The following is a 25,248-nucleotide window of genomic DNA, read 5'->3' as shown; positions in this document are numbered from 1 at the left end:
ACATCGGCTGAGAGCATCGGGGACAAAATTTTCCTTTCCAGGCTTGTGTTTTATTTCATAATCGTATTCTTGCAAGGCCAAACTCCACCTAGTTAATCGTGATGAGGGATTCTTCAAAGACAACAAATACGTCAACGGGCGATGATCGCTAACTATAGTGAACTTTCGTCCAATCAGATATTCTCTAAAGTATTTAACTCCCTCTATAATTGCCAAGAGCTCTTGTTCGATTGTTGCATACCTTGTTTCCGGGGGTTTCAACTTCCTAGACATGTACCCGATAACATGCGGTCCATCAGCATGCTCCTGGAATAACACCGCAGCTATTCCAGTTTGAGAGGCATCTGAACTGAGAAAAAATTGCTGGTCAAATCTGGGAAACGCTAATATGGGCGGAGACATTAAACACTGTTTTAGGCTTTGAAACGATTGTTCTTCCCGTTCACCCCATTCAAATTTCACATCCTTTTTCGTCAAATCTGTGAGAGGTTTAGCCAGGTCGGCAAAATTTTTCACGAAACGGCGAAAGAATCCGAAAAGACCTAAAGTCTGTCTACATTGTTTTGCCGATGTGGGTCGCTGGTAATTTTCAATAGCTTTCAGGTGATCATCACTAGGACTTATGCCCGCTGCACTAACTTTATGTCCTAGAAAACATACTTCTTCTTTCAAAAATTGACACTTAGAGGGAGCCAGCTTTAGATTATGTTTGCTAAGCGTACGAAGAACTTTTTCCAACTTAATTAGATGAGCATCTAAAGTATCACTCGCTATTAACAAATCATCCACAAACGAGAATATTTTCTCATCTTGCATTTCCGAAACCAACGCATCAGCCAATCGCTGGAAAGCGGCGGATGCCGATTTCAATCCCATGGGGGTAGTTTGGAATTCAAACACACCTTCTTCGTTTTTGAATGCTAACTTATGTCTGTCTTCCTGAGCCACTTCTTGTTGGAAATAGGAGCACTTCAAATCCAAACAACTAAAATATTTTGCTCCATTGAGTTGGGCAAATATATCTTCCAAACGGGGCATAGCATAGGAGTCTGGCTCAATGGTTTCATTTAACCTCCGCAAATCAACACACAACCTGTACCCACTGGGTTTCTTTTTCACCAATAGGGTAGGCGCAGGGAGAGGGCTATTGCTCTTAGCAATAATATTAGCCTCCAGCAAATCATTCATTTGATTTTTTAATTCATTGCGTAATGCGTATGGTGTCCTATACATTGGCGAGGGTTTCAGTTTTTTATTATTCCAATTTATTTTATGCGGGACCAAATTAGTTCTTCCGAGTTCCGTGATATCTCTAGCAAAAGCACCTTTATACTTAAGAAGTAACTTCACTAGCGGTCCTTTCATGGTACTGGGCACCTCACTCAAATTAAAATCTCTGTCACTTAGTGGGGGCAATTTCTTTTTCGATAAGGGTATTGGTTCTTCTTGGTCGACTTTATCATCCATGTGGTACACGTAAGCCACTCTTGTTCCCTTATTCAGATGCTTGGGCCGGTTAGATGTATTAGCAAGAAGTATACCAATTTTACCGTTTTCATTAATTTTTGTGATCGCATTAGCGACTAGCCACTCCTTTTCACCCTGTGAATGGGAGGGCTCAACTAGGAGAGGACCCGTATTTTGCACTCCGGGATTATTCACGAAAATCAATTTATGGGTTCGGGCCGGTAGCCTTAACTTTTTACTTAACTTCAAAACAGCTACCTCAGCAACATGAGCTGCCACACCCATGGCCTGTCCAGATGGCAGTAGGGGCAAGCGAATCTCATCATTAAACAGAATGGCTTTGTTAAAGTCCAGAATCATTTTTTGATTTCTTAAAAAATCAAAGCCAGCCAGTGCTTCGAAATGGGGGCTTAGTTCTCTATCCAATATATAGAATTTTTGAAGCTGTTTTCTGCCCCCGACAGTCAATATCACCTGGACACAAGCGCTATACCTCAAGGATGTTCCAGTAACGCCTTTTATTACCAGTTCTTCGGATGGCACATGCTTGCATAAATTTCTCCTAAAAAGATCCTGGGCCAAAGTCTGGCTGAGGAGGGAAACAGCGGCCCCACTGTCAATCAACATAGTGAACGACCTCTTGCCAATCTCAGCTGTTATCTTAGGCAAAACGTCTTTCTCTTCCACTTCGGTTTCTCTCTCTCTCTCGTTCACTCTGTTTGTATCTCTGGACACCCCTTGGAACGAACAGGCCCTGATCCTGGCTTTTTCCCTCCCCCGCTGATCTAGTCATGTTTGCCGATTTCGATTCCGAGGAACCCATCTCTTTCCGGCACTCCCACTCCTATTGTCATTGGGAAAACGTCCTCCCGACTGATGCCATTGTGTGGGGTTGCGAGGGGATACGTATCGGTTGGTTTCCTCCGCCTGTACCCTCGCCCTACAGAACCTCCAGGTATGTCCAGGTTTATTACAAAAAAAACAAATGATTTGCATCCCAGGAAGCCCGTTTACTCCCTGATTAGTGCAGTTTATGGGCTGAGAAGCCTGAGGATGAACAGAATGGGACATTTTTAGGCCCGCTATCTCTTTAGTCAACTGGGCTATAAGAGCAGTTTGGGAGTCAGTCTGTCGTTTGGTTTCAGCTATTAAATTATACAGTGATGTCAATCCATCTCGCTGGGAACCTGCTTCGACTTCATTGCACATCACCGAGGACGAGGACTTCTGTATCATGGCTTCGTTCGCCTCGATGAGGGAGGCTATGCTAATAGCCGCATCGAGATCCTCGGGATTCTGGTGCATTACAAATCTCTGTAATCCGGGATTTAATCCGGCCAAGAATTGGGATAATTTCGTCCTTTCGGACAGTCTTTTCACTTGCTCGTCATCCGAATTGCTGCCCTGCAAGAAGCCAAAGGCCAATCTTTTCAACCGAGACGAAAAATTCTTCACCGATTCACCCGGCAGTTGCTTACATGTGGTAAACCGTTGAAGTCTACACGCCAACGGGATCTCTTCCTCAAAATGTGTTAGAAACCTAGCCTTGAAAGTCTCAAAATTGGTTTCAGAAGATACATCGGGATTATCGACAAGAAATTCCGCCGCCTTACCCTTCAATTTCGCTTTCAGCACAATTATCTTCTCAACATCACCCCAATTCGCTAATGCAGCTATATCCTCCAAATTGTTTATGAAAACAGAAGCTGTTAAAGTATCTTCTGCTCCACTGTAACTGCCTAACAATGAAAAATATCCTGCAATAGGATTAACTAACGCCCGACCCATAGAACCGTTCGAAGAATTTACATCTTCCAAAATTTCTTCATTCGCCATTATTTCTAACTATAATTAATACGAAATTACTAAACTAAATATGGACACAGCAGTAATTATCATTAAGATTCATCAAAAATAAAACTTCCAACGTATACCAAACAATCAACTTTCCTCACTAATAAGCGAATACTAGGCATAAAATTTAACAATTAACAGCTCAGCATATAAAATACATAACACTTTAATCATGTTGGATATGGATCCTGGTCACCTGGCACCACTGTGACGGTGTCGACTGGGGAAGGGGCACAAAATGAAAAACAATTAAATTTACGATTAAGGATTATTTTTTCGTTGTGTTTTGTGACGTCCGTCAACAAAGAAATTGACCATTGAAAACTAATAGAATTCACACAAAGGGGTTAGTAACAACAAAGTAATTTATTCAATTAACAATTAAAAATAAGAGCTATTCAAAGAGGAGATCCTTATCCAACATGATATAACGCCATCGCACATACATACATGAACTTGACAGGCCGAATTTTAAGTGATTAATTATCTGCATAGAAATGGAACTTAGATTATTTACTGAGAGAGATAATTCCGAGACTATATTTATACGGCACTCACCGCCAAATCTTTCGGACCCATCTCAATCCTGATCGTCCGTACTCATCACCAGAGATTCCCTTCGTTCTCCTCTCACCTCGACTCTTCTCACTTCCTTTCACGACTACGGGGAAAAAGACCTCCTTTTTAGCAGCGTCCCACCTTATATAGGCCCGATGGTACCAGCGGTTCCTCAGAAGAATTGCTTCTCGGAACTCGCCGGTTCCCTTCATGTCGGCGGCTCTATTATTACGAGAGACCGTCGAGGCGCCAGAAACTGTAACACCGTCTGCGTCTCGCAGTGTTACATTACTGAAAACAAACAGTTGAATATTTAATATTAGAATGAATAACTGAATGGGAGGAAGAAGGAAATGAAACATTTCATAGAGAATCAGAAATATTGTTCAATGTCGGTACTGTAATTGAAAGAAGGTAAAATTTGATTAGTCTTCTATACATGTGTATGAACAGGGCCGCAACTAGATGCTTGGTCACCCGGGGCAAGCGCGAATTTTTACGCCCCCTTGTAATGGTAAAGGAGAGGTTTCAGAATGAAATTTGCACCCCCTCGGGTTCAGCGCCCGGGTTACGAGACCCGTCTGCTCCCCATAGTTGCGGTCCTGTGTATGAATGAAGGCTGACAGTTGAATTCATATCATATGGCATAGAGTTATAAAATTCAGGAACTATGTAAGTAAAATACTTTCTTTTCAAAGTTTTATGAACACAAGATAATGCATAGATTCAATTTATTCCTGAGGAAGAACGAGACAAATTAATATTCAAAGAAAACTGATTTTTTTGAAAATGAGGAAGTGTGATTTAGAAAAATATACACATATATATCAACTTTATTCGGAAAATCCACTGATTCAGCTGAATGCATGCTATGATCCTATTATAACCTCACTTTTTCCGGCATGCCGAAAGTGGCCAAGACCACAACATGCAAAAAGCTGGTGCCCCTCGTGTTTTACGGTATGCCGGTCAATGCGAGGGAATACGGTAAGTTTATTGAAATTTTTGAGTAAAATGCGGAACAAAAATTTTAAACCTCACAACACTAAATCAGATATCCCGCTGTTTGTACGGGGGGAAGGAAAAATTGTTGGATTTTTTTTCGAAGAGGTTTTGTGACAATTACCTGAACCTTTTCCAAGTAGATTTTCTCAACACCCTCAAACCGTCAGTCGGTTATAACTCACTGAATATAAGTCACTGAATACGAGAAACAATTATTTCCTATCTTCCCGTTCTTTGATGGTGGCATTTGATCATTTTTCACGCATTCATCTTTTTACACCAGCGTTTTTTAACCTTTTTTTGCCTGTGGCCCCCTTTGAAGCATATATTTTTTCTTGTGGCTCCCGTGTCTTACCCAGAGTCTTCGATCCTCATCTAGAAGCAAGGTTCTTTATACGTATTGAATTGATTTTTTCAGTGAATTTATATTGAACGAAAATTTTGCAAATAAAATTGGCTTCCAGACCACTGGCCTAGAATTTATTGAGGTCCCTGCTAATCCGACTTCTATTCAGGACTGTCTGAACATCATGGGCCCCCTAGGCAAAGTGATGCTATGGTAGTCCTATACTTAGCCGGAAATAAACAGCGTACATATTTCCTACTTATTTACAAAATTTATTATACTATACAAAATATCATAAGGGGGGATCACTTATGGACATGAGACTCCCGAGCATGACCCTTCACAAGTGGGGAGAACCTCCTAGGGAACCTACTGCAAAATATAGGTGGTGAGGGCGGGACGAGTCTATGCTCTAATATGTCTGTCAAACGTCTATCTGCTAAGTTAATTGAAAACTGTCCCCTCCCACCGAAGAGGCAGAAGCCATTTTGTCGTTTTCAACGCCCAGCGCTGTTGCGAATACAATGGTCATTTTGTGGAGAAAGGAGAGGGGCGTATGCTAAGCCAGCTTAGTGATTCTTTATGGGGGGAAAGCAAGGCAGTATATTTACGGCCAGGACCATTTGGAAGTCGAAAAGTTCACACGTAAAAATACGGCCTGGACCGTTTGGAAGGCATAAACTTCACACGTACATATACGTGCAGGACCGTCAGTCGGATAAGCCAAAATAGATAGATGGAACTAATGGGAAAAACTACCTCTTTCTCTTTTTACGGGCAGTCGAAATGACCGATTGAACCGAGGAAAAAAGGTGAACCATAGTTTTTGATTTTGCCATGCTACTCAGGAAAAAATAGACGAAAGGCCATAAAATATAATACTCAAGACAGTGCGGACCCAGGACGATGTGACGGGAGGGGCGAATTGTGTAAGTTTGTTTCACCGTCCCATATTGATATGTTAATGGGACAGACAAATATTCACGTTTTATTTGGCTCTTGGTAGGGGGTGGTTGTTTCCATCGCCTCCTCGATCCCCGCCTTAGTGAAGACAGGCATCTTTAGCGGCTAATAAAGTCGAGGCAGATATCTTCAGCTTCGAATGGAATGGAGTCGGATGTCTTCAACAGCGGATGAAGCCGATGCAGATACAGTACAGCATCTCGAAGCAGATCCGCAGCAGGGACAAGCAAGCATTTTGGCTCCCCCTTTTAATGTTGAAAGAGAGGTAAAAGCGTGAAATTTACGCCCCTTCTGGTCCAGCGCCCGGGGCAGCAGACCCACCTGCTCCCCCCCCCCTAGTTGCGGCCCTGAAGGGAAGTGTCGATTTATGGGAGGTACGATAAAAACAGTGGAATCTCATTTATACAACTTTCACATTTATTCGACGTTTGACTTCGGTCGCAATTGGTTTCTATACTAAATTTTAATGTTAAAATGCCCTATATATATATTACAAATTAATTTCTAACTGTTTTATACAGTAAAAGTGAACACCTGTTCAGTGGTTCTGACATATTTTACAATAAAAATTTAATCAAGTTAACATAAGTGTGAAGACAATAAAAACATCTATAAAACCTTTATCAGTCTTGTAGTGTTGGCTTTTTTCACGCCTATCAACATGTGCAAACAAAACCAACGTTGCTATTCGGAATCATCATCCTGGACCAGAGTTATGTTCAGTTAATCAAATAATTAATTGAAAGATTATCATATTTCCCAAAATATGAACTTGGATTCATACATAATCATTGTGAGTATTATAAATTGAGGCATCTTTTACACCGATGTACGCGTTATTTTGCAAACGACTATCAAGCTTTGACATTTCGAGTTTCTTGATCAAATATCCATTTTAGTTTAATGCTCCCCATGTACGTACAGTTTGTCATTATTTGGTCCTTTTCTTTTGATTTTATCATGTTCTTTTCGTTTTTTCCAGCTTTTTCCCCGCAATGTAAATGCAACTAGCCTTTTGTGTGGATGTAAATGAATAAATAAATCTCCAACTGCGAATAGATATCGGGTCCAGTACGTATCCGGCTTTTTTGTGTAGGTGCATCGGATAATCCCGTATTTTACGGGACAGACAAATCTTCCCAATATTATTTGTCTCCCCTTCTGGACCCACGCTTGACCTGGGAAGGGATTGCAGAGCTCACAGTTTACGTAATAATTGAGTGACCGCTTTGTTTATGAGAGAAACGGCATTTTTATTTCTCCTCACTTTTATCAAAATTTAAGAATGGAAAATGTTTATTTTACCCGACTGTTTTTTACAGAACATGTTACATGTTACAGATGTACGAGCAGTAGCGTGAGCAAGATTATTTCGGGGGGGACGACGACTTTTTTTCCCCTCAAAGCGAGGGTTCGTTTTTACTGAAAAAAAAATATATATATATAAACTGGAGTGTGTCCGAAACTCCAAGAATTTTTATCTGAAAGAAATAAATGTGAACAGAATTCTGAGTGCAAGTTCTTTTCAACCAGTTTTTGGAGTCAATGAGGAGACTTTCGTTTTTACCACCTTTGAATGTCAAATATCGTAGGGGAAAGAAAATGTTTCGTACAGAAGAGTAAAAAAGTGTTACTGACTGGGCGGTACCGAAATGTCAATCTTTATTATCACCACACTGTCCGGGGTATTATATACCGTTGTTCGCAAGGGGGCAGGGGCGAAGCCGTCTTATTTGCGACCGGGACATTTGCGACTGAAACAAAAACCGTAGTTTTTGCGACCGAAGCCACGGGGGGCATCAAAGGGAGGATAAGTTGAAGGAAGATGTAGCAAGAGGGGTGATTTGCAGCACTCAACGTGTCAGAAATAACTCAGGGAAAGGATTGCTCACTCAGTTTAACGGACTAGCAGCGTATGGTTTCTAGTTGAATTCGATTTTTCTTCTGAGACTAGCTGCAATTTTTTATTGTAATTTCATGAATTTAATATATTTATTTAATTTAATATCGATAGTAGCGGAATAGAATATTTACACTATTTTTGATGAATAGATCTTTTGCATCGTGAATTTTTTGTTTATTTCTGGTGGAGTCTCCTAAATTACTATTTTTTGCAGTATCACGATCAGACAGTCAAAAATTGGAAAGTTTATTTATTCTGCATTATCCGGATACAACCCATTCAATCCGAAGTTGGGTCCGTTAAATCGGGGTGTGTTGTGTCTTATTGGGGGGGGGGAATGAATTCTCCACAGTGTAAAGTTAGTATTTCAGATAAACTTGAGGTAGATTACAACACACCTATCACTAAATTAAAAAGAAAATGTAATTTTCACGTTAAGTATAGGCCAAGAGAAAAGGTTATACTGGTTTAAAAATATCAAAACGATGTTTCATACTTGTTACGGACTGTTTCGTGTAAACATTTCAAGAAGCTTGAATAAATTTTTGGAATGCAGTGTGGGAATTAAATTCAAGAGCTTTACAGGTGAATTAAAAAAAAAGACTGAAAATAGAAGAGGAAAGAAAAATATTGGCCATAACGAAAATGTTTAATATCATTGAGCATACAATTAATTTGAGAAAAAATTATTAACAGATTATTTTATACAAAAATTGCCACGTTTTTAACACAAATAAATTCAACTGGTCGAATGGTCGACGCGTTTCCATGTTGAGAAGGGACGGACGGATAATTCGGCTATTGCCCAACACTGTTGGCAACGTTCACATCATTTTGATTTTGACAAAGCATTTGTTTTTAAAAAAGCAACACACAATTCGGAATTGAATTTTCTCGAGGGATACTTCATCAGAACATGCCAGAATTTCCTCGTTAATGATGGAAGAAACACACCACCTATTTCGTCAGCTTGGACAGGCTTTATTAACCTCAGTCGTGAAAAAACTTTCAACACTTTACAACAGATGGCTCCCCAATTCGCATCCAAAGACCACTCGGACGCAGCAAATACAAAGGCGAACTCTTCGGACGACCAGACGTAAACATCACTCTTCATTCGTGTGAGTTCTGACCACGAGGTCCTGATGACGGCTCTCCATTGAAGAGCCGAAACGCGTCGACCATTCGACCAGTTGAATTTATTTGTCTTAAAAACGTGGCAATTTTTGTATAAATTAAAACCAGGCAAAGTTACTCATTTTTTGTGATAATATTTTAGCCCAACGTGTGCTTTCTTTTCATACTACGTCCGTTGATTCCTGGGACTTCGCCAATATGAACTCGATCAACCATTTTTGTGCCCTCCGTATCAAGAAACTCCGGATTCTTAACAAGATTGCATTCCTGAAACGTTGCAGAGATCACAAGGTAATGCCACAATTTTTACAAGTTTTTTCCAATCAGCCTGTTTCCGTTCGCATCAAACGCAGCCTTTTCAATTGTCGACTTGCAATTTTGCGATCGATCATCCATGGTCACCGTCGCAATCTTGCTAAAATTGAATTGGATTTGTACAAACTGCATCTCTCTCTCGCACATTCTCATGATGATTTCGCCCAGCTGGACGCAAGATCGTTCCACCGGGCACTTCACGTGTATCGCCAACATCAAGAAATTTTGGATAATAAGTTCACTCAGCTTCTTGCCAGAAGTTCTTCGAAAAAAAGTTCTCATAAATTTTCTGACTTCTCGAATGCTCCAAAAGTTGTCAATCTTTCGAGTGAAACATTGTCTGGTGCCCATTTGAAAGTACTTGAATACGGACTTAATTTCGCATCACCTAGGCCTCATTTTTGTCCTACAAAACTTCTTGCGCCCATCGAACGGTCGTTCCTCAACAGTAAAATTTCTCCTGATCAGAAAGAATCTCTTCGGCACTTGGTTTCCTCTTCAGTTTCGGCCAATCGAAAAACCATTTCTTCACCATTTGAGAAATCTGAGATCTCTGCCATTCGAGAACTTAAAAGAAACAACAATATTTTCATCACTCAAGCTGACAAAGGTGGCCAAATTGTTGTACTTGATAAATCCATGTATCAAGAGTCGGTTGAAAAATTAATTAGCGATGGACCATATACTTGTCTCAATACGGATCCAGCTCCTACCCTTCTAAAATTGGTTCAAAAGAAAATCAATCAGACTCCCATTCTACATTCTTCGACCAAGAAACGCATCTTTCCATCCGCCGCAAACTGCGGGAGACTTTATGCTCTTCCAAAAATACACAAACCTTCATTTTCAGTAAGACCTATAATTTCTTGCATTGGATCACCTACGCATCAACTTGCTAAATTTCTCGTTGAACTTTTGTCCCCTCTCTGCAAAAAACATCGTTTCACAGTAAATAATTCCTCAGAATTCGTTTCCATCATCCGCAGCATTCAACCAGATAACGCTACAATGATTTCCTTCGATATCAAATCCATGTTTACTAACATTCCCATCAGCGGTGCAATTTCTTTCCTGAAACAACGTCTGCAAGAATTCCACTTCTCCTCGATTGAAATCGAAGAAATATGTCAACTCACCCAACTTTGTGTATCGCACAATTATTTTTCAGTGTTTGGAAAGTTTTACCGCCAAACAGAAGGTCTTGCCATGGGCAACCCACTCTCGCCTATCCTCTGTGACATATATATGGATTTTTTCGAAACAAAACTTTTGGAAACCCAACACTTCAAACTTTGGATCAGGTATGTTGATGACACATTCACTTTAGTTGATGAGACTGATGTCAATGTCACTGAGTTATTCAATTTTATGAATTCTATTGACCCACATATTGAATTCACCTATGAAATGGAAAAAAATAATATACTGCCTTTTCTCGACGTGCTCATTAAAAAGACAGACACTGAATTTCATACATCTGTGTACCGTAAGCCATTCGCTATCTCCATGCCACCTCATGCAAAATCCTTTCATCCTCCCAATCAGAAACTTTCGGCATTTTCTTCTTTTGTTCATCGAGCACTAAAACTTCGCAGTGATTCAGCCTCCCTCCAGAATGAACTCAATATCCTTCGTGACATCGCTTCTAATCGGGGTTTTTCACCTTTTATCATCGACAAGGTCCTCAGAAAAATGACCCAGACATGCACCACGAACCTGCTCCCAGCTGACTCAAAACAGTTTTCTAATACCGTTGTTCTTCCATTCGTTTCTTCAAGTTTCATGATCTCTTCTATCTTCAAGAAATTTGACTTCCATACAATATTCCAGCCAACAAATATACTCACCTTTTCCCATCTGAAAGATCCTATCTCACCCTCCAAAGAATCTGGTATCTACTTCATCCCATGCAAGAATTGTGAAAATGGATATATTGGCCAAACTAGAAGAAATCTAAATATTCGAGTTCTCGAACACCGAAAGCATGTTGAGAAGGGACGGACGGATAATTCGGCTATTGCCCAACACTGTTGGCAACATTCACATCATTTTGATTTTGACAAAGCATTTGTTTTTAAAAAAGCAACACACAATTCGGAATTGAATTTTCTCGAGGGATACTTCATCAGAACATGCCAGAATTTCCTCGTTAATGATGGAAGAAACACACCACCTATTTCGTCAGCTTGGACAGGCTTTATTAACCTCAGTCGTGAAAAAACTTTCAACACTTTACAACAGATGGCTCCCCAATTCGCATCCAAAGACCACTCGGACGCAGCAAATACAAAGGCGAACTCTTCGGACGACCAGACGTAAACATCACTCTTCATTCGTGTGAGTTCTGACCACGAGGTCCTGATGACGGCTCTCCATTGAAGAGCCGAAACGCGTCGACCATTCGACCAGTTGAATTTATTTGTCTTAAAAACGTGGCAATTTTTGTATAAATTAAAACCAGGCAAAGTTACTCATTTTTTGTGATTAACAGATTAGTTTTAAAATTTCAAAAGTACCCATGATGTGTTCCTATTACGATGATAGACCGGTAACAGGTTCATGGAACATTAACCGACAGCAATTTATCAACTGTTAATAGTTTAAGCAGACAAATATTATTGTGATGCCAAATATACATTAATTATTGAATATTAATAATACTTATCGACTAAAACAGATGCTGTCGACGCGCGATGAAAGTCAAGGAATTTTCTATCATATTTTTTTGTCGGTGAATTTACTAGATATATACCAGCAGCCGAATTATTTACTGGATTAATATTTTACCGGATTATGCACTGGATTTACTAGATATATACTGTTTATTTATTCGTGTTTTTGAATGCACCTATAAAATTCATCCAAAAATTCTTACCACATTTCCCAGGATCTCAGGGGAAAGGAAAAATATAAGTAATGGGCCTTATTTGACACGTCAAAGAGTTGTTTATTAATAGAAGAATGTGTCTTTTGTGGACGGCTACAAATATTAATTTTTGAAGAAAATTGAAATGTTTGAGAACAAATATTAATTTCTCATTAATGCTTACGGATGACAGTAGCAAAGTTCGGCACAACTCTAACAACATAAATACGTCAGACTTACACTCTGGCCACGTGTTCCAGCATGTACCGATTCATTATAAATTCCGCAGAGACGGAAGCAGTGTACGAGGTGCATGTACAGTTAAGTACTAGTTTTAACCAACTTCGTCAGAAAGATCCGTCACCTTCAACAATTCTTCAAATTATCATCAGGCTGTAGAGATTAGTGAATTTATGGCATCCCCAGCATCCTTGGGAATGAGATCAGAATTGTCGTATCTCAAAGTGTTCCTATCAGATCTCGAGGGGTCGTGGAAGTACTCGAAAATGCCCGGGAACAATGGTTGAAAATCGCAGTATATTAATACAGTAGCACTCAATTATCCGAATCAATTGGGACCAGTTCCCATCGGGATGATTGGATAATTCATGAAATGAATGTTATTTCTTAGTGAAAAGTGAATTGTGCTTTAGTATGTAATGTAACTTGATGACTATTAAAACAATTTTGTTCACATTTTATACTTGCGTAGGCCTACTGTATTAAAATCTTTCATTGCCTGAAGATATCGGTTCAGTCAGTTGTTTCGCTGCCTTCACCTGTTTCAGTGGAGTCGAAGCGATCCGGATAACTGCAATCACTGTACTTTCAATAAATGTAATTGTATCTCTGAAATATGTTTTTGCATTGCAAACACTATCGTGGCATTCTACAGCATGGATTTCTAACTGGTGTTCCGCGCAACACTGGGGTTCCATGAGAAATATTTTGGGGTTCCCCGAAATAAAACGTCGTGGATCCCTAAAACATTTTGGAACCCGGTGAGGTTGCAAATTAAAAAAGAAGTTCTTGTTACAGACCCTGTTTCTTCATTTTGCACCGACAAAAAAGTGACACATATTTTAACAAATTTAGATGACTAATTCGGATGACCAAACAACAGTGAAAACGGTGATAGTAGTTTTATCTCCCCCGACCGGGGTAAATTTTCGAGTGTAAGTATGTAAATATGTAAGCTGTTACTTCCAGCTAAGTATGGGGCCACAGGACATCTCTTTTCCCAGGGAACCCATGATGGGTCACCCTCAATGCTGAAATAGCATAAAACCCCCACAAAAAGTAAGCTCATTGAACTCTATCCCAGGGTAGGCATGAGCAGAGCCGCTACAAAGGGACGGCAGAGGAAGGGGCTCCCTAGAATAGTTTGTTAGATATTTTCCTATATAAAAGAACCACTTCAAATCATAAATAGGGACAAAAACCAATATCTCCAGCTTGCCGTAATGCCTCTGACAAAGTTTTGACGACACCCCTAGGAGCCGCGACGCACACTTTGCGAAACAGTACCATCAAGGGTTCCACGGAAATGTCTCATACCCATCAAAGGTTCAGCGAAAACTTTTACGTTGGAAAACCCTATTCTATGACATAAATGTCCAAAAGGGATTCCGCAAGAGCTTTTTTGGTGTACTGCAAAATCAAACGTGACGGAAACCCTAAACATTCCGGAATTCCGGGATATAACAGCTTATAAATAAAATAATTTTTTTTTAGTTTACCGATGTTACAGCGGTTATTAAGTTTTGGTGGAATAGTGTCATGCTAACAAACCATTTGGATGACCTAATAACTAACTGAGGAAACGGTAATTCCAGTAGCTCGTCGGTCAAAAACTGTGAACATTTTAATCATGAGGTGAATTCAAGAATGACATTGCTTTGCAGTTTTTTTCTTCAACCCCTTCAACCCCCTTGTTCAATGTTTAAATCTGTTGGGATTTTTTTGATATTGAATTTTAAAACCAGATGCTGGTTCCAACTCCATGAGACGGTAAGACGCCATAATAGGCGATATTCCGAGTTTATCTGAAAATCAACAGGGTGACCACATAGTTCGTCTTCATGGGCATTTTCAATGATTTGAATGTTTAATTTACCTTTTTTCTGTATGAATATGCGTATTTATGACGTAGATGAATGAACTTGAATCAGTCGTAAAAAGTATTTTTTTTGGAAAATTTTCTTTTGGGGCTAGGAGTGAGGATTCTTCAACGACAAAACTTGAGTCAACTTTACGGCACACCCGGCATGTTAGAGAAATATTAAAAGTAACTTTAATATTTTTTTTCTCTTTAATAGCTCTAATACATTAATTAGCTTTTACAACAAACTAATGTAGTAAAAGCGTCAAGATACTTAGAAACGCTGAATGAATTGAATAGCGCACGACAATGAGCTTCTTCAAAAGTGCACCTTCGAATGGTATGAAATGGGCACTGGAAAAACGCAAACACTGTGGTATAACATCTATTTTTTCAGCATTATTTCAATGTTCGCTTATCAAAAGACACTTTAATTTAGATTTATTTTGTAATCATATTAGCACACAATCTCTATAGCGGTCATTTTCACCGCTACCGTTGTTATAGGTAGAGCTTCGTTCAATTAGGGAACACCGAACATTTGTATTCTAGGTATCCAAAAAACCTCAAATAGATGACCAATTTCAGTGTATTCGCATGGTCGCATAGCTTTCCGGTCAAATCGACCGCTTCCGTAGTTTTAGTGTTAAAGTGGCTCATAAATGTTCAGATAAGTATGTAAAAAAGACAATTGCGAATGTAAAAAGAACAATATATGACACTATATTACAAAGTTATTTTCTTGAGATGTTAAATTAACTTTTCTGTTGGGGAAAATAAGGCTCTTAAAAAATATTTCGTTAGAATTACTATACATGCCTATCATACAAGCAAGTTATTCGAAAAGGACTTGGAAGTTACCTACTCAACAATATATTTGTGGTAAGATATCCAAAGGAATGATGGAAATCATAATTAACCAGAATATGACACCAATATTTGATCATTTAGGTGTTATCCATTATTTAACTTTCATTCTTGCCATATTTACCCCTTTTGTCACTAGCCGAAACCCAACCCTGAAACATTGAAACCCATCTAGAGTATATAGTATATAGGGTATATTCACTAGGGTAGAACATCACTCGTATTATTTCTTGTTAATTAGTTCAATAATTTGACCTTTTCGCTCCAGAGTTTTAAGAGCTCTATCTATTTTAATTGGTTTGTAATGATTCTTTTTTCAAGTGAAGACCTAAGGCACACATGTGTACCTAACTCCAATGATCCTAGTAAGAGGATATCGAACCCAATTAATTAATTAGGTTTTTAAAAAAGAAACTTTTTAAAGATTTATTTTGACATACAATAAACACAAATCAAATTTTTAAGTTGATTTTAATTTAATTAATTTATTTTTTTATTTTAATTTGAAGAGGTTAACTTGACTGGCGTAGTTGCTGAATATGCTTCAATGGAAATTTAGTGCTACTCTTAAAAAGAAAAAAATTCTAAATAAATCAAGTCGCTCATGAACTTGGATTTTTTTCTTTAGTTTACATGAATAAAAAAAAAATAAATAAATAAAAGTTATGAAGAGAAGTGCTTCAGAGAAGAAATGGACTTTTCCTTGTGAGATAAATGTACCGTATTTTCCAGCGTATTATAATACACAGATGCGAATTTCACTACTTTGTGAGAAAAGATTACAGTATTTCCTAATCCACATTTGCGAGTTTTATACACCAATAATGAAATATTAATTTTATGAAGTTGTTATGGGTCACATTCTTGTTAAAAAAAAGTCGATTTTTCAACTTGAATTTGTGCGCCATCTATATAGGCCTACACACTTTATTTATGAATTTTTTAATTGATTTGAAATAACAAAATTTTGAACTTGGGCGCTGTTACACGTACCGTGATTCACCCTTCTTCATTTCCTGTTCTTCCCTGAAAAGGGAAATTCGCAGATGGCCATAGGTCAAAGGTCAACCCGAAAATGCCTGAGAACGGAAAGAGATGAGAGGACCTAGATCCCCATCATCGTCCCTTAGCTGCCCCCTGTGGTTTCGGTCGCAAACACTACGTTTTTCTCCTCGGTCGCAAATAAGACGACACCGCAGGGGCAGTCTTAGGGAGGTGCGACCGGTGCAATTGCACCGGGCGAAAAATAATGGGGGGGGGGGCGCCGAAACGAGGTAGAAAAATTAGATTCACATAAATGGAAAATAATCTTTAAGGTATTTAAAGAAGAAAAATTATTGTACTAAATATACATGGAAACCAACAGCGAGGAAAAAAGTTCAAGGTTTTGAGTATATGCTGTATAAAGACGATTTTTTTTAAAAGAAAGAAGAATCTGAGCAGTGCACAGGGGGGGGGGGGGCGGTGTTGAACTATTCCAGCGTCTACTGTATACCAATTTCGGTGAAGATAAGAATACACAACACTCGTTTTTTCTTCAAGCCCCTCCTGGGGCTGTACTATCTCTTCATGCTTATCGGGAATCCGATCCGTATCCCCGCCGATTATGACAATATAAGCATGAAAGGGAAATTTCCGTACTAGCGGCATTCTTCCTCCGAAAACAAGCATGGTATTTCTCCGAATATTCGGATGACGATAAGCATAGGGAAGACCCACTGCTTAAGCAGCATCTGATCGGATATTCTCTTGTAGCGATGGCGGCGTCAATGGTTGCTCTCATTGATTACTTTTATAAGTATGACTCTGATAGTGAGGACAGTGACGAAGGTTCGGCTGAAAAACGGCAAGCCATCGATGCGCTCTCTCTGCGAAATGACGAGTTTATTCGGCTTTTCCGTTTATCCAAAAGAAACTTTCATATTCTGTGTAAAGAATTGCGACCGATACTCGAACCACGATCTCAGCTGAAGACAGCAATAACAGTGGAAAGAAAGGTAAGAATTATAAATTATATCATTATGAATTAATTTTAATAATATATAATTAATGAATAATTTTTGTGAACAATTGTGTTGAGTCAGCTGAAAACTATGGAACTCACTAAGCCTCGTTGAAAAATGTGTACAGATCGCGAAATGTCAGGAAATACTTTTCACGAACTCCTGCTTAAACACATGGGCTCAGAAAAACGAGAAGCAGTTGAGTACTTCAGAAATTTTCCAGGTAGTGCCTCAGAAGAACCATGATGCTCTTAAGACGGCTTGGGGGGGGGGGGGGGGCGCCCTCACGTGGATTAGGGGCCCCATGATTAGAATAAGTGCTGTGGTTTTCAAGAGTTTTTAAAGTGGTGGGTATGTGTACTTCTAATTTAAACAGGGGCCCTACAGATCACTATTTGTTTTTGTTTCATCATCAACTTGCAAAATATTTAAGGCCCAAACCCCCCCCCCCCCTTCCCTTGCATTTCTCATGTAAATCATTAAAATAATGTATCAGTGCAGAAATCAAAACATCACAAACGGGGGCAGTACCTACCTTTAATTACTTTTATTTTCGTCTAAGGCGCCATAGCTCAGGTTTATAAGATACTCGCTCAAAGTACCAGAGGCTGGTGGTTTAGAGCTGTCTCGTGTTCGATACCCGGTTCGTCATTGTCAGAAAACTTTCCTGACACAGGTGTACACAAAAATTGTGACATGGCCGCAGAAAAAATTGCTTCCACAGGGAGTTCCACATCGAGGGGTTAGTGCACCAACCTCTCCATGAGTATAAAAAACAAGCCTGCCCTTTCAGAATCGGCAATAAATTGTAGGTCCCAGTCTAATTAGTCCTCATGTGTAGAAAATGACTGTGGCGTGACAAAAATTATCAATATTCTCATCTAACAAATCCCAATACTTTGAATCCTCTTCCAACATCTGGGTCTTTCACCTGTGCATATTGCTTCTTACATACAACGAGATGTCTGGGGGGGACTTTAGGTAAACATAATACTACTTGCGACTGAACTGTGCACGGGATGAAACTTTGAACAGTTCAGTTTCAAAAATGTGTTTGATTGTACTTGTTTCATAGGTAATAAGCATTTTTCAGGCTTATTACTAATGAACGGCTTATCACAGGCAGGCGATGCTGAAATACACATTTCTGTTCAGTTAGATTTATCTTTGTCATTCTTTTGTTGGTTATTGCAGCGTGGATTCAAGGCACGAATTGTAATAATCTTTTTTTCAATTTCACAGGTGCTCTGTGCATTGCGGTTCTACGCCACCGGTGCATTCCAGAAAACCTTAAGCCAAGACGTATGCTTGGCTATGAGCCAACAGTCAGTTAGCAACATTATTGGTCAGGTTACTGATGCAATTAATGAACTGATGTTGGCGAAGTATGTGTCTTTTCCTGATCCATCTACATATGTAGATGTTCAGCAAAAATTCAAAGATGCATATGGGTTTCCTGGAGTCATTGGTGTCGTTGACGGCACCCATATTGCCATAGAGGCTCCTTCTCTTTATGATCCGAGGTTCAGAGAGGCTGATTTTGTTAATAGAAAAATGTATCACTCCATTAATGTACAGTTGGTGAGTAGTAATATCTGTATTGCCATTTTTTTTTTCTTCGTGAATAATTTTTTTTTTTCTCCTTCAATGAAACTTAGCGTTACTGTTGTAATTTCTGCTCTCATAGGTTTGTGATGCTGACTTAAAAATTATAAATATCAACAGTCGATACCCGGGATGCACACATGATGCTTTCATATGGAGCAACTGTAGTTTGAGGGCACATATAGAAAACCAACAGCTTGGTTCGGAACCGTCAGGCTGGCTTCTAGGTCAATATATGTTTTACCTCTTTTTACATCCCAATAAGTTCTCATAAACTTGAGTTCTAAAAAGACTACCACATTATATTCAAATTTCTATTAACATGTCTCGTGTTTTTCCTTAGGTGACAGTGGTTACCCATCTGAACCATGGCTTTTGACACCTCTTGCTCACCCACAGACTGCTGCAGAGAAGCGCTACAATGATTGTCTGAAGAGAGCAAGATCTGTGATTGAGAGGTGCAATGGTGTCCTCAAGTCAAGGTTCAGGTGTTTAAGTAAGCACCGTACTTTGAAGTACAGCCCAACGATGGCATCAAGAATCGTCAATGCCTGTGCTGTGTTGCACAACATGTGCACAAATGAACGCATCGAGCTTATGTGTGATAGCGATGAGGATGATGACACTCCTTTCGATGACGAAATGACCCAAAGTCCTCAAGAAAGGAGAAACGGGTTGAGGACCAGAGAGAGGGTTATTGCAAATCATTTTTCAAGAACATAATATATTGGGTATGTAACATCATACACTATGGATAGGGCCTTTGTTTTTATGAAAAAATTTTTTCTCCCATTCACTTCCACATACATTTTTACCTCTGATATCCCATTAACTGTGGGTATAAAATGAAGAATAGATTTCTTAATTAGAAAGTAATTAGGATATTATATATTCATAAAAAAAACCTATTGGGAAACCATTGCCAAAATATAGTCATTTGAATGACATGCATTGTACGTGGGCGATACCTTGATTTTTTTTTTTAAATAATGGAAGTTTGGTCATACAAATTTTTTTTGGGAAAGCGCATTACATTTGTCGTAATTATCAGGTTTTTCCCTTTGATAATCGCTCTTATCTTGAGTTGCAGCATTTTAGATTCATTTGCCACCCTCACTTATTTTACTGGCAATTTGTTTTTTTTTTTTTTTCAGCCACCTTCCTATAGAAGCAGATGGCTGCTGTTGATTGGGTAAAGCAGAATCTGCCATTCAAAAGCATGGAATCTCTGTAAAGTCTTCAGCTCCTCTACATAATCACTTGAAGAATCAGATTTTCAACATCTTGGCAATATTCCATCACAGAGGTCAATATTTTGAAAGGCTTAAAATCTTATTAGGCATAGACCGGTTCTACTGGGTTTGTAAATATGTAAATTTTTACACATAATTTTTCCTACTGTAATTATTTTTTTTCAATCACATTTTATACTCCGCTTTTTTTAATACCGATTTGTAAGAGTACATTTATTAGATCATCACATTGACACAGCTCAGTATAAATAGATTTGTGTTACTACACAAATTGTGACATAACATCTGTCACAGCCCTGTTAAGTGCCTTTTTGTGTGACCACTTGAGCTTTCCTAATACTTATTTTCTAGTCCAATCATGAGGACAATAAATTTTTTATTTTATTCTTTATTATAACCTAGGCTATAATTCATCTTTATACCAACCCTCGTGTACTTTGCAACACTGTCCTCGGAATAGCAGAGAAAGACTTGTTGTATGAACTGTTTGTTGATTTCAGTCGGGACCTCTAAGACCACTAGTTTACATTTGCTCCTCTGTGAAGTCTTTTTTTTTTCATTACAGTGAATTTGCAACAAGTCTAACTCCAATAGCTTGAATATCTGTTTCAGTATGAGTGTGCAGCTCATTAATTAAATATGCGTGCTTGCTTGTTAGAAATACCATTCCCTCATAGATTATTACTTCAGTGAAGAGATACTGATGAAATTTATGTTTATATATATTTGCCCCCCTGACGCCTACGGCGTCCAACCCCCCCCCCCCAACTTCTCCAATGGAGCTAACTACTCGTTACGTCTTCTTTAATTATAAAGCTAAATTTTCCTCAGGCACTGCTAATGTCTGCGAAATAGCTATTCATTGCCAGTTTTCTATTCTGATTTCGATAAGCAATGCACTGCCATCATAAATACAAAAGAATACTCTATGCAATGCTTAATTGGAGTTGTGTTTTGTTTTTAAAACTCAAATTCATTTTTTTTCATTATATAGAAAGTCAGTAATTTTTTTCCCCCCTAGAATCAAATTCTGCTACAACGATTTTTTTTTTTTGCGGGTGTTAAAAATTAGAAATTCCTTTTACAACTAAATTTAGTTATAATGAAGTGATTTCTTCGGTCTCCTGGAGTTCGTTATAACGGGATTCGATTGTGCAAGAAATTTCTGTTAATTTAATGCTGTTTGAAGGATAAGATATACATACCACTTGAAGGGGGTCTGCTGTACAATTACAGATCACTAGTTTTTACCATGTGTTTGTGTTTTCATTGCACACGTACCATTTCTGTGTAATCTTATTTTGTCTGTGAAGATCAGTGTAATGTATTTTATGTATATGTAATTGTGCTATATGAGATAATTTTATGGAATAGGGATATATTGTAAGCAAACTCGACTGGCAATTTTAATAAAAATTTATCAATTTCTGTATACCATGTGTGAATACTCCATTGCTTTTTTTCTTAGTGTTAATCAAGTATAAAAACTACAAATGAAAATTCAGTAGAAATGCATTCATACATTTCATTAAGAGAAAAACCATACTAATAACTGCATGGAGTCAAAACGCCAATTTGAGACATTATTTGATAAAACGAACTTTGAACCTCCAGTACTAAGGGAGCAAAAATATTTGTGGTGGCTCACCTAGGATTGTTGCCAAGTGTGGAGATGGCGTGAGAGGATGCTGATTCAATATGTTGTGTTGTCTATGATTCATTAAGCGCTAATTACATTTTCATTTTTACAAGCGTTCATGTCCAGGTTTGGAAATGGGTGTGATATTTCCTTTCCCTGAAACAATTATAATTCCATGTTTTACACCTGACATGAAATTTTCAATGAAAAATTCACCATGGATCTAGATATGCTCACAATGAGCAAGCTTCATAGCACTGCAGCATGACAATAGAATTATTCTCCATCTTTCGGAAGTGTGATGCAAAAAAAAAAAAAAACTTTAATCAACGTTTCAGAACTTGAATGAAACTGATGAGCATAATTTAAGAAAAAAAACAACATAAAAACAGCGCATAAAATTTATTTTATTTCTTTTGAATTAATTGAAACAATAATTTGTTTCTCTCCTCTTCCATTTTTATTCGTCTCTCCTCTAATTGCAATTTTTTTTCCTCAAGTGCAAATAATTTTTCTAAGCCATCAGCCACATTTTTTAATGCTGCTGCGTTAGTTCCGTGGGCTTTGGCAGTGGCTTCATGAGCCTGCGCTGCTGCTTTCTGCGCTTCGATGAGCTCCAGCATTGCGTCTTTTTTTCGTTTCCCCCTCATTCGCTGAACACCATTTGGGTCAGAGCTACCCACAGGAGTTGGCAATGGATTTTGGGCAGCATCGAGGGGTTGAGCTGGCAGTGGCGCTGTGGTGGGAGCTGGCCGTGGTGCTGGAGCTGGCGGCGGTGCTGTGGCGGGAGCTGGCGGAGGTGCTGCGGTGGGAGCTGGTGATGGCCCTGGGAAAGGTGCTGGCAAAATTTCCTCATCAGAGCAATAGGGATCTGTAAATTACAAGTTTGATTTGATCAATAACTCTAGTAATTCATCATAATAACAATGTAAGCAAACTTCAGACATTAGTCTAGTGTAGTGGTTTTTCACCGGTGCTTCACGGAGCCCTTCGCAGCTGCTTCAGAATATTGAGAACTGCTGGTCTAGTGCAATGGTTTCCAATCTTTTGAAAAGTGAGAGTCCTTCTTTTATTTACCAATTTATGTTGGTATGAATATAATGTGTTATTAGATTTTTTCATACCTACCCTTGTAGGAAGACAATTTTTTTTTGCTTGCTTAAGTATCTAGTACAAATTAACTAGCAAAAACAGATATAGTAATACCTTTAAAAGTACGTTTTAACGAAGTGATTTGACAGAATATTGATTATTTAGCTTGTTTTCCCAAAATATCAATTTCCTTGCAATTCATTGCAATTACCAATAAAATATTTTTTTCTGATTAAAAATAAAATTATTAGTTTTTTTTAAATGATTGATATTGGATTTTAACTGTGCTATGCAATTATTTACGTAAATATTGAACTGGTAACCGACTGATTTTTTTGTGTGGATTGATTTTGACTGATCCGAAAGATTAATGCTACAACAGAGCGAAATGAAGCTAAGCAACGAAAGTTCAGTGTTAAAAATGTTCACAGAGTTATGCCTTGATTATGGGTTTTTAAACACAGCTACCCAATTCTGTGTAGAATATATACACAATGTAAAAAATGAGTAGTGTAAAAAAAATAGCATAACAAAAATTGTTGCCTTACCAAGCTCTGTGGCTGTAATTGTGAAACTATTCATGGAGATCCTAGAACTCTCCATGACATGCAGTGGCTCTTCTTCTTCTGCAGGATAGAAGAGAACCTGCTGCTCAACCATACCAGAGGTTGAAGGCTGGAAGAAAAAGCAATGTCCTCATGAAATATTTATTGATGATTTGTATAACAAAGAAATTAATCACTCACTGATATCATTATCTTACATTATATCATTGCGATTCAAAAAGGGACTATAACAGTTAATGGGTGCATGCATTGCTAAAAATGAGAAAAGTTGATCTCCTGAAAAGAAGGAAGTAGCTGAGGAACTCTACAGCGAAATTATACCAACCTGACTCTGATACGTGACAGTCTCAGCAACCTCTGCATTTCCATAGATAACAAAATCTCCAAGAAGGGAGACCACCTTCTCTTCCACTTGCGTCAATGGGCAGAACCTCGCCACGCCACCTCCAGTTTTTCCCATGTTCTTTTTCCGCGCAGCAGCCTTTTTTTTAATCTCGCTCTTGTACTTGATCCAAGTCTGAAAACAAGTTACGGTTGCCAATTTCAGAAAAAATAACATGAAACAATGTTTTGAACATCAAACAAGATGGAATGGTGTTGCAAATTTTATAGTTGTGTGGTAACTAACCCTTCAAGTGACAATGACGAGATATTATATATTCGGGTGAAAAAAATTTTGGCGCTTTAAAGTTTTTCTAATAAGATTTTTAGGGGGATTTGTCCATATAGTAACCATTACTTATTCTTTTTAAGAAGCTTCTCAAATAATCAGACTATATATTGAAGTAAATAGCAACACACTGTATGCAAGGATTATTTAATTTGATCAAAGATAGAGCGGTTAAAAAATGTATTAAATAAAGTATATAACATTTACTTACGGTTTTCCAATCTAGCCACGTTTTCTGCGGCCCCATCGGCATGGCATTTAATCTGTTGGCCAACCGCATCCACAACGCATCTTTATCCTCTCTAGTGAACTGAGAATCAAACTTCCCATCAATCATAGATTGATGGGAAATTATGAAATTTACCATTACCTCAAATTGCGCTGAGGTGGTTTTGGGCCGCCTTGTGCTACTTTTTGCGGACATCGTACCCTATCAGCTTGTGCCTATACGTGAATGAAAACAAATATTTTGCACGTGCAATGCAAGTGAATTTGTTGCCAACGTCGCTGAACAAAAAAAACCTGTAAATGTTAGTAGTAGTTGTATATCCCAAGCCTAACGTTGATTGGTCGGCGGTCGATCATCCAAAGGGAAAACTGTCTTTCCCTACGCAGAAAGTCATTTCTTTCAATTTTCCCTCTTTTACGTCACGTGACCTTAAGGATGACGATGATGAAAAATTTCTTGGTAGCGTTTTTCGGATTATTCTTACCGTCATTCTTATGAACCGATGCTTATGATTCGGATGGGATGAGAATAAGCATGAGGAGCTAGTACTGCCAGTTTGATGGCAGTACTAGCCAGAGATACTGGACAGTTTGCTTCCTCTTTTGTTGTCCCTGTACTCATAGAAGAAATAAAAGAGAATTGGAGTCGTATCCCTCCATCACCCCATTTTTCTGCTAACAAGAAAGAGTTTCCCCCTCCTCAATGGTTTCCTGCAAGGAGTCAAGAAAGTTGTGGGGCTTTTTCCCTTTTGAGAGAGAGATTTTTTTTTTTTTTGAGGTAATGGCCAGACAGGCTGGACCATCTGGAAA

General features: G+C 38.5%; 1 protein-coding gene across 1 annotated transcript; it reads right to left on the bottom strand.

The window, feature by feature from the left end:
* Window positions 1–22,269: 22,269 nt before the first annotated feature.
* Window positions 22,270–24,733, bottom strand: LOC149075189 (uncharacterized). The gene is made up of 4 exons (XM_089245375.1): window positions 24,422–24,733; window positions 23,866–24,057; window positions 23,523–23,649; window positions 22,270–22,753 (listed from the first exon to the last, which is right to left on the bottom strand). The coding sequence occupies exons 1-4, from the start codon at window positions 24,632–24,634 to the stop codon at window positions 22,290–22,292; spliced, it is 996 nt and encodes a 331-aa protein (XP_089101501.1). The 5' UTR covers window positions 24,635–24,733; the 3' UTR covers window positions 22,270–22,289.
* Window positions 24,734–25,248: the final 515 nt, after the last annotated feature.

The sequence above is a fragment of the Pholcus phalangioides genome, unplaced genomic scaffold, assembly GCF_987345545.1.
Source record: "Pholcus phalangioides strain wild (caught in Gottingen) unplaced genomic scaffold, Ppha-v1.0 ptg000015l_1, whole genome shotgun sequence".
NCBI lineage: Eukaryota > Metazoa > Arthropoda > Arachnida > Araneae > Pholcidae > Pholcus > Pholcus phalangioides.
Note: the sequence above shows the minus strand (reverse complement) of the source record. Positions and strands in the feature narration are given on the sequence as shown.